General features: G+C 33.0%; 1 protein-coding gene across 1 annotated transcript; it reads left to right on the top strand.

The window, feature by feature from the left end:
* The first annotated feature begins 621 nt into the window (after positions 1 to 621).
* Positions 622 to 8,419, top strand: LOC117905064 (sialyltransferase-like protein 2). The gene is made up of 13 exons (XM_034817943.1): positions 622 to 853; positions 1,966 to 2,194; positions 2,290 to 2,363; positions 3,676 to 3,765; positions 4,035 to 4,112; positions 4,388 to 4,488; positions 5,125 to 5,317; positions 5,413 to 5,503; positions 5,613 to 5,677; positions 6,250 to 6,404; positions 6,503 to 6,584; positions 6,915 to 7,024; positions 7,817 to 8,419. Exons 2-13 carry the CDS (start codon positions 2,107 to 2,109, stop codon positions 8,007 to 8,009), a joined length of 1,320 nt encoding a protein of 439 aa, XP_034673834.1. The 5' UTR covers positions 622 to 853; positions 1,966 to 2,106; the 3' UTR covers positions 8,010 to 8,419.
* Positions 8,420 to 10,792: the final 2,373 nt, after the last annotated feature.

Here is a 10,792-nt window from a genome sequence, read left to right as displayed (position 1 = left end):
TAAAAATAAATATTAAAATTATTTTTATCTTATAGAAAATTTTATTTCACTACAATAAAAAAATTGTTTTATAATTAAAAAAATATTTATCTTTAACTCATATATAATTTAATTTATATTTTTTTAATAAGATTTAACTTGAATTTAATTTCATATTATTATAAATTAATTTTATAAAATAAAAGTAATGCATTATTTTAGAAAACAATACAAATTATTTCATCCAAACAAACTTTTGTTTTGCTTTGTTTTTTTTTTTAAGATTATTTTCTAAATCATCTAATTAAACACTCTAATTTTTTAAAATTCTAAAAAACTATTTTTTGTTTTCTATTTTAAAAACAAAATTTGAAAAACACACCCAAACGCCTAAGTTTCCTAACACATTTTTTTTTTTTTGAAAACACCAAAACCTTGTTCTTAAAAACTGTTTTCCATAACAGTTTTTAAAAACAACAACCAAACATGCTCTTATTTTATTTATTTGAGTTTTAAAGCAGAAATTTATTTTTGTTTTAGAGATAGGCGTTAAATATGTCTTAAATATATTATTTATTTTTTATATTTTAGGAAACAAAGTGTTCTTATAATATAAATGAATAGAAAATCAATTTTATCAGATACAGTCTGATTAAACTACAACCATCTTTCAAGAACTCGTTCCCAGGATCTTTCTCCAAGTTTTATTATTTTACAGGCCAGTGGAGAGAGTTATTAGGGTTTAATATTTTTCATGAATCTAGATTTGAAGATTTTCAGTTCTGAGTGTTGCCCTAACAATTGTGTTTTTCTCGATTCTCACATCACCATCAGCAGAGACGATCAGAAGATCTAATTTGCATCTAAGTCTGAGGTATATTGCCCGTCCCTCTTTCTACCTTAAAGTTCTGTTTGGTTTGCGAGAAAATCAAGGAAAATGCTAAATTTGCTCAAGAATTAAACCCATTTTCAGCATTTTTATCTTCGAATACTCGTTTTTGTGAATCTCCTTAACTAACGATACGCGTGTGGATCCAAGAGAATAACTAAAACTCAATCACGATAAGAGATTAGTTTTACTGGAAAAACTTAATGGATCTGTAGCAATCAGCATAAACCTTGCTTTGCAGTAATGTGATGGACCCAGTTGCAGATAATTGGATAGTTGCAGTGAATTCAGTGGATTCAGTGAATTGGGATTTGGTAGACTAGAAATCATAGTGTTAATTAGTATTACCAGCTATGTATAACGTATTCGGTGTTTTTGGTATGCTCTAATATTCAATGATGGCAACCTCTTTGATTCCTTTGAAGAATATTATGTTCTTGCTTAAGTACTTTGCTCTTCATTAATCTCCATGCTTAAATAATACTGGCAATCCTTTTGAGAATGTCTGAAGATGTTTTCTAACATCAACCAGTTTCTTCAGGAGTATCAATTTCTTTTTTCATGTAGATTTAATTTCTTTCCTGTTTTCTGAATAGGAATCCCTGCCTACATCTATGTATTGTTACTTGTTTTTGGTCAAGAACAATCAACCTTACGAGTAATGAAATTTTATGCTGTTTTATCAACACATCTAAATTCTTCGTTGTGACTGTGTCAGTAAGGAGTGTTTAGATTAGAAATAATAGAACATTTTCTTCCGTTTTTCTTACCTCATATTTTCCTTTATTGTCTTATCCCTTCCTAGGGAGTTCTTTAAAGATGTAAAAAGGTACATAGAAAACATGAGGAATTTCTCAGGTGAACAACGTATAGTGTTCCAAACAGTGTGAGTAGGATGTACATAAAAAAGGTGTCACTTATGCATTTAATATTTGTAATCTTTGATGTTCTTCAGGAACTGTCACATTTCAAAAAGAAGTGTTCAAACCAGTGTGCATAGGAATATAAAAATTAAACTGTGTAGTTTTAGCATTTAATTCTTGTAATTTCCAATGTTTAATAAGCAAATAACATTTGTAATTCCTGATGTTCTTTAGTGACTGACAACACGGATAGCAGATTGGTGGGTTCACTTCTCTGGAGTTTGTTTCAGATTCACACGCCGAATATTTCTCTTTCGCAACACCTTCAGTAGAAAAGCTATATATTTTCATAGCTTATTTACAGGAATTCATTAAATGAGGCTCTTACAGTTTGGTTTAATACTCGCTTTAGCATCTGGATTTGCTGCAATTATCATATACATTAATGGACTTGCCAATATATGTACGTATGGTTCCATATCTGATTTATGCCTTACTTGAGATGCATGTGTGTGTGGATGAATATGTATCTTTACTTGCTTTTAATTTGAAGTATAGATGAGAAGTCTCTGCTTTCGGATGAAGATTTAGGAGCATTGGAGTCTCTACAGAGTGGCTTCCAGAAGTGTGTGGTGAGTTTTTATTTATACATTTAGATATTAGTGAGATGTTTCTCAGTAATTTCGTTTGCTTTGTTTGTTAACTGCAACTGGTAATAGCAACAGTGGGTGTTTGGATTATCATTAGCATCTTTGATGATTCCATCCGCAAAGGCATGCATTTGGGCCTTATAAATTGAAGATTCAAAAGAATTTCTTGTGAGTTAGTGCTGGGGAGGAGTTTGAATTCCAGTATAGTGGACATGGGTTTGATTCAGGCATTCCTAAAAAAAGATGGGGATCTGGGAAGCAAGGAGCTTCAGATAGTGAACTACAGGAGATGCTGGGTAGGTGTTGCTCGAGATGTGGAGGAAAATCTTATCTCAATGTTGAAATATGGTGTTTGCTTCCTGAAGGAGGCAGGAGATTGCTATATTGATATTCTTGGAGGTTTGAAGGAGTTTCATAGAGACATTGCTCATGCAGTGGGTGTCATTTTGGTGCACTGTAGCCAATATTCTGGGTCTTCTCTGTGCATAAGTTATGACAATGGATGAGGAGGATGTGGTAATGGATTGTATTAGCTTATATTGTCAAGGAGTAAGATGCATTGAAATCCCAGATTCGTCAGATAAGTGGAAGCTTGTAGTTTAAAATGTTGAATGGGGTTTGAGTTCATGAGGAGGTGAGACTCCTCCATTGCTAGGAAGAGTAATTCTCAGTGAAAGCCTTTTTATGCTACTTGGAGATTGGGTTTCCCCATACACCTCTTAGTTATATTCTTTGATATGACAAATCCTGTGGACACGCTTCTAATGGTTGACTGTTTGGTAATTAGGAATTGGGTTTTACCTAATTGATGCCACCTGTGGTGGAAGAGACAGTTGATGGCCCTTTCATGTGCCTCTTATTAAAACCTTTGTTTAGCTATGAAAAGGGTCTATCAATTTTCTGTGCGCATTTGATGTTTCACTTTTAACTGTAGTTAAATTTGAAATTTCTAAACTCTGAGCTGATAGAGCAGAATTGATATTTCTGTAGTGGTTTTTATTCATGTTTTGTTAACTTGAAGTGGATGTCATTGTATTAACAATGTGATAAAATTGTCTCAGTTTTTTGTTAACTTGTAAGTTCATCTCAATAACAATTTTAAGCAGTGCTTATCTGGGGAAAAGAAAAAAAAATATATACAATTTGAAGCAGTAAATTTTTTATGTTGTTGTGACCTTTATCAAGGATATGTTCAAAATGACTACCTTAATATGCACTGCTGACAATGAATTTTTTATTGAGAAAGTTGTGCTTATGGTTTGACATATTTTTTTGCATTGCATTAATGATGCAGAGTTCAAATGGATTAGGTTTACAAGCTGCACGTGGTAGAGATTATTGCCAAGTTACAATAAAATTTCCTAGTGATACTGTCCCCAAATGGGTAGGTATTTCAATGATTTAATCATCTTTTTTACCTCTCGTGTCATTCTGTTGCTTCCAAAGTAACATTTTCTCTCTCTAACTTTGAAAATAACAATTGCGGAATGCCACTAGTAGATATCTGATGTAGTTAAAGACCCATGGAAAGTCCAATGCAACAAGTAGATACTGGTTCATCATCTGCTTTGTACAATATATAGTATTTCTGGGCATGGATTGAGCATCCACTCGTGACATATTCTTTTCATTTGAAATTGAACATGAAAACAGAAAGATCCCAAAACCGGAGAACTTGAAGGGTTATCATTTGATTTTAATCTCTGTGAAGCAGTGGCTACATGGGAGCAGGTGAGTGTGCTATTTTCATTTTTTTCAGTTTATCTTTTGTTTTAGTTGTCTTATTTCATTGTATACATTAATATTTTTAAGATGAGAGCCTTCCAAAATGATTGTCATTGTTGTCTTATTCATTAAGCATGATACCTTGAATCAAATTTTTTGTCATTTTTGTTAATTTTTTAATCTGTGTCAAGTACTTCATGAATTTTTCTGTTTTTTTAAGTTATTGATTTATGCTCTACATTTTACAATCAATTTTTCATTTAGTGAATTGAATGGTTCAGGTGCGGAATAGTACCACAATACTCACCAAGGAGTTTATTGATGCTTTACCAAATGGATGGACAGATTATGCATGGCGTAGGATTAATAAGGGAATACTCCTGTAAGTACTGCATGTGTGATTGGTGGTAAAATAAGTGATTAAAAGTATGGATGGATAAAGATGAAATAAGAAAAACAGAAGGGACATTCAGTAATCATAACTTCTGAGAATGGGAAATACTGATCTTACTGAGAGCTTTTACAAATAATTATACTAAGTGAAAAAGGGTATTTTGTAGTCAGTAAGAATTTGAAATTTTAGTTTAGTACTGCAAAAATATATAGCTTCGAATATTTCCCTAAAATAAGTAATAGCTCGCAAGTTATTCAAATAAAAATTTCAAATTCTTGCAGCAGCAGAAAGCCTCATACAAATATATTTATTTGCTGTTGAAAATTAAGATGGAATATTATGAAATTTTTCCTTAGGATTTAATATTTTCATTTTGATTACCATGATGATGTATCTTCATAATCATAGATGGCATCCTAATTTTTTTTATATATATTTTTTCCCAAGAGAACCTCAGGAAACAAAGTAAGATTTCCCAAGAATTTCCGTTGTTGGGATGACGTCAAGAAGTTTGGATTTTTGTTGGATGTTTGTTCTTAAATTATTTGACAAACTGGGGTTGGTAAAGCTGCTTAGAGTTGACATGCTGCATGCAGTCTGATATAGTATGTTCCTGTGTTGCAGCAACAACTGCAAGAATAAGACACTTTGCATGGAGAAACTTTCTCTGGTACTCCCTGAAACACCGCCATATTTTCCACGGCAGTTTGATCGATGTGCAGTTATTGGTAACTCGGGAGATCTTCTGAAAACAAGGTTTGGGAAGGAAATAGATGGCTATGATGCTGTTATTAGAGAAAACGGTGCACCAATTGAGGTCTTGTGGCCACTGTATTGGATTTTAGTTACTATGTTGGTTTCAACTATTTATGAATGCTCCCTTATTTTTTTCTCTTTTTTGATGTACTGCAGAACTATACAGCGTATGTGGGCAAGAAAAGTACATTCCGTCTTCTTAATAGAGGATCTGCAAAAGCTCTTGATAAAGTTGTAGAGTTAGATGGTATGTCACTCCACACACCCCACACCCCACCCCCCCCCCCCTCCCCCCCTCTTTTTGTTAACATCTATCTCACTGTCCTAGAAGCTGACTAGAGATATGCTATGCACAGAAACAAGAAAGGAGGCCTTAATCATCAAAACGACAGTTCATGACATTATGAACAAGATGATTCAGGTTTGTATATCAGTTTTTCTATTTACTTTACATAGGTTGATAACTCCCTGAAATAAGCAGTTTTTGCAGTCAATGTGTTTAAGCACAAGTGTAGTTCTCACTCTACTTTCAAAATCCAGTACTTGTATGTTACCAGTGGACTAGTTTAGGTCAGAGGGTAATGGGTCTGTGGTTTGGAAAAATGTTTACCAGATATATTCTAGTTTTGGTGGATTGCAGAATTTCATGGTTATGAAATGCCCAAATTTATAGGTTAGAACTACTATCATACTGGAATGTTTTGTTTTTTCGTCTAAGTTACAATTGGATCAGCAACAAAGTAAGCCAAGTAGCAAGTCTTTGTCCCCATCCACTTTCAATTATTTTTCTCATTTGTATTCCACCTTTTTCCCTCATTCTACTTTGACATTTGCTTAGTAAAACTTAAGAGAATTCATCAAATTGCTTCTGGTGGCAAATAGGTTATCTAAAAGTTGCTTATAAAAGAACGCTATGTAAAAATTGGAGTCTTCACTTTGCTTTCTACACTGCCTTCAATCTCATTCCAATTTTTTTTGTTCTGTTTTCTACAGGAAGTTCCAATACATAATCCTGTATATCTCATGCTAGGTGCATCCTTTGGGTCAGCAGCAAAAGGAACTGGGCTCAAGGCTCTTGAGTTTGCTCTGTCTATTTGTGAATCAGTAGATATGTATGGCTTTACAGTGGATCCGGGTTATAAAGAATGGTAAAAGAAACCTCTAATGAATAATATATCTGTTGAGATGAGTCGCATTTTATTTTTATATGTTTACATGATCAATGAAGCTTAAAATTTTCTTTCAGGACCAGATATTTCTCAGAATCTCGTCAAGGGCATACTCCTCTGCACGGCAGGGCTTACTACCAGATGATGGAGTGTTTGGGTGTAAGCCTGCAATTACTTTCTATTTTCTGTAGTAGCCTACCATACATGCATCCCAAGATGGGACTGTCCAGGATAAAATATTTTAAATTGAAAAAGAAATCTTAGCTTCTTCAACATTTCACTTTTCCTGATCTGTACATCATGCTGAATTTCAGAACTAAAATCAGATTATTTTGGGTACCCATGTAATAAGATTTTACTGTGTGAAGAGAAGGGACAAAAAAAAAAAAACTTCCATTACTTCCTTCTTGATATAGTATCCTCTTATTTTGCTATTGTTTTATAATAGTTGAAATCGTTTAATATCTTTCCCTCTTGTTCTTGTTAAAGCTTATCAAAATCCATTCTCCTATGCGAGCTGATCCTAACCGGGTCGTGAAGTATGTACCAAGTCATAGTACAGTGACTGCTGCTAGAATTGCATCGGAGAAATTGTTGAGGTAACTGATGGTTGGTTTTCTTTTATCTCAGCAGTAAATAGTTTCTTCAAATAAAAAGTATCGTTATTGGTTGGCCAAAAGTTTGTCCACTAATGAACACTGGTTTTTATTTCTGATATTGTTGTCGTGATGTAGCTTGTGCTATGGTTCTTCAAATACAAATAGAAAGTAAAAAAGGAATAAGACAGAAAAAAATTTGTTAAAAGGAATTCTGATTTGGTGCTCAAAGCACACCAAATCAAAGGAGGAAGAGAGATAGAAATTCCTCAAATGGATTTAAGGCTTGTGGTTTAAAGCATAGAACCTTCGGAAGGGAGGGATGAGGAGAGGGGGAGAGGTACATGTTAGAGAGCAAGAAGATAAAAGTGGGGAAAACAGAGGGAAGACGTTGCAAGGAGACAGTGATAAGGCAAAAGAAATAAGAAAAGAGAAGAAGAGAGAGGGAGGGGAAGGGAGACATTCTGAAACTCTTCTTAACCAATACCCTATCCCCAAAACCATTAAAAGCCTCCAAAAATAAGAATATGCATGAAAATACTAAATAAAATACATTTGATAAGACTCAAACTACTAGAACTAGAAGATTGTCATCTTGCCAGTTCTGCAGCAATTTTATTGTTGTATAGCCCCACTTGATATATATGATTGAAGGGCCATGACAAGAGAGGATATCACATCTACCGGCACAATTTTAAGCACTGGATGATTGCCCTTGTGGACTGGCATTCCAGAGTAGAATTATTCCAAGAGTGACTAGAACTTGTGTTTAAATCTTTTTCTTGATGTTGATAGGAGGGTCGGGGCAGGATCTGGAGAACCACTGCATGCATGTTCAATTATTAAGAAGCAACTTCAAAGAGAGCCCATAGGCATTTCAAGCATTAGAAAGGCTGCTGTTGACCATAAAAATTTTGTGAAAGGTGCAACTATGTATCCCTTGGAGCACAGTCCTGGCCATGGCCTACTATGCACGGTGCCCAACTGATTGAATCTATGGAAGTTGGACATGGTCCGCCTCAGGTCCCGATAGATTGAATTCACAGGAATTGATTTCAAGGTCAAAATACAAGGAACACTAGCCAATGGTCAAGAAAAGAGTGCATCAAATTTTTGTTCAAAGTGCATTCTTTTATCAAACTGCTAGTTTCCCCAGTCTCAGAAGGCAAATGAAGGTGGAGATTAGAAGCGAAAATTTGTTTCAAGTGTAGCTAGTCTTGTTATATTTGTCAGTTTCAGCAATTTTGAAACATAACCCTTAACCTTCATCTGTAAGATTCTTCCACAATGGTTGTTAGAATGCAACTCTTGAGATCAACTATTTTCTGAGGCATATTATTCTTGATTGATTCATGTAACTCTGGAATAAATTCAATTAGGTACAGAAGATTGGCTTAACTGAGACTCCCAGCAAAGAGATTTCTGTTTAAACGCAGAGGTGTTTTTAGTTTATAAATTTCCTTTTGTTTGGTTTCTTGGGTTCTTTTTTGTCTCTGCGCTCCATCTTTAACTATTCACTGCTAGTTTCAGTTGCATGTGTTTCAACACCCATGTCGGGTGCTTTTCTGGTTTCTCTCCCTATGGCAAACTACAGTCCTTGAATCTCTGATGAACGCAGCACTGCAGGTAGGGCCGCAACTCGGTTGGTTGGTGGCCAACTTGAATTACGAGTCTAATCTAACCTGACATCTAATCCGAGGTATTCAACCTCAATTTTTTAAGTATAGGTTGATTGGATTAGATTCAAATTGTACTTTGTGAAAAATTGGGTTTGGTAATGTTTCCTTTGAAAACTTCTTTTTACATATTTATACAAAAAAATTAAAAGGTGAGCGGGACAATATTCAAGGGGAATATACTTAACGCGTTTTTTTATATAATTATAATTTGACTTTTTTCTTCAAAATTTAAAAGGTAAAATAATATAAATTATAAATGTATAACTCAAAGTACTTTTTTGTTTTTCAACATCACCAACCTAATCATTATTTATGTATCCAACAAGCTCAATCTTGTTACCATATGCACAAAAAATATCATCACTTTGTATACCTTTAAAGTATTATAGAATGCTTTTTGCCACTTGCAAGTGAGACTGGTATGAACTCCATGAATCTGCTTTTACACGTCCAACTCTTAACAATATTTGGTCTTGTAGAAGTCAAACACCGTAATTCTTATATTTATAAGATCAGCTAACTCATCTAAGTGATTTTTTTTTTCCTAATTTCAATCTTTTTTCAACTAGAGTTAAAATAGGATTGCATGACTCCTTGAATTTTTTAAGACTACTTGAATTACTTCAATCCCGATAAAATTGGACATCAATCTCATATCTATCATCTTAAACTAACTAATCGTCATTTCTTTTAATTATGCAATCATCTTTAAATTATTACTAGTGATAATTAAATTATCCATATATAAACACATAATAAAAATGTGACCCTGCATATTAGATTTGATATATAAAGTGTGTTCATAAAGACATCTTTGAAATTCATGCTTCATGAAATATGTATCAGTATATGTGCACCATGCTCTTGGTCTTCAATCCATGTAAGGCATTTTTTTTTTTAATTTATAAGGCCTTTTTTTCATCCCCTTTTATCACATATCTTTGAGGTTATTTAATATAAACCTCTTTTTCTTTATGCATTTGAAAAATTTTTCCAATTGTTTTGTATGGTAAGAGAGATAATCATATGAATATTATAAGTCTATCAACAAGTGCAAATATTTCAAAATAATCAATACATAGCTTTTGCTTGTAGCATTTTACCACCGATCTTGTCTTGAAGAGATCGACTTCTCTATTTAATGAAAATCTTACCTTTATCCATAATTGGTACTAATGTGTCATTCCCAAATTTTACCTCTAAATTAAAAGTTTCATCCAATTCAGAAAACATATCTTTCCTACTACATATATGATTATTGTAGCCTATATTAAAAAACCATATAGTTTTGCTTTTATTATTTCCAACATTACAAGCTAATGGCAATGTTTCTTAATTTTCACCTTTACCTTCTATAACATTAGCTTGTGAATTCCTCTCATTCTATCTCCTAGTCCTACATTCTAACTTGTAATGACCATATTTTTTTTGTAGTTATAATACTGGATACGAGATTTATTATTTCTTTGAGTTGAAGTATTACCTATTCCTCTTTTTTGGCTTGATTTATAATTTTCTTGTCCTCCATTCTACCAATTCTAACCTTTCTTATTTGATTTAAAATTATTTTGGGACTCTTCTTTTTCTCTTCTAAGATTTACTTACTTTATAGTGTTTCTTACATACCAATTTGGGACATTTCATTTAAGCGTTCTTCATGGACTTGCAAGAAACTCATCGATTCATTCAACATCATGGTATTAAGCCCTTTCAACTCTTCAATTTCTCTTACCTCATACTTGAATCATATGGTTAAGATTTGAAGAATTTCTTTATAACTTGGAGGTGTGAAACATTTTCACCATTAGATTTCATTTGATTGACAAAAGCTAATGTTTGTGAAAAATAATCAAAAACTCTTTTTGTTTTTTCCATCTGAAGAAGCTTGCATTGTCTTGTTAAAGTTTGTAATTGAACCTTCTGCATTTTCTCTACCATTTTGCAGATGTTCATTTATATTTAATTTTTAAATATCAAATTATACGGGGTTAATTTCATTTAACTCTTTTAAGGTTTTGACTAAATATATTCAATCTTATTAATTTAAAATTTTATCAAAATCCTCTATCATTTTAAAGTATTTGTTAAATTA

The sequence above is a fragment of the Vitis riparia genome, chromosome 17 (assembly GCF_004353265.1).
Source record: "Vitis riparia cultivar Riparia Gloire de Montpellier isolate 1030 chromosome 17, EGFV_Vit.rip_1.0, whole genome shotgun sequence".
Taxonomy (NCBI): Eukaryota; Viridiplantae; Streptophyta; class Magnoliopsida; order Vitales; family Vitaceae; genus Vitis; species Vitis riparia.
This window is presented reverse-complemented; position numbering and strand designations above follow the sequence as displayed.

Bases quoted from the DNA above. Each gene is read 5' to 3' on its own strand.
- LOC117905064 (XM_034817943.1), top strand. From the start codon at position 2,107: ATGAGGCTCTTACAGTTTGGTTTAATACTCGCTTTAGCATCTGGATTT. The intron at 4,113-4,387 runs GTGAGTGTGCTA...TGAATGGTTCAG, and splicing joins CAGTGGCTACATGGGAGCAG to GTGCGGAATAGTACCACAAT. The intron at 5,678-6,249 runs GTTTGTATATCA...TGTTTTCTACAG, and splicing joins TTATGAACAAGATGATTCAG to GAAGTTCCAATACATAATCC.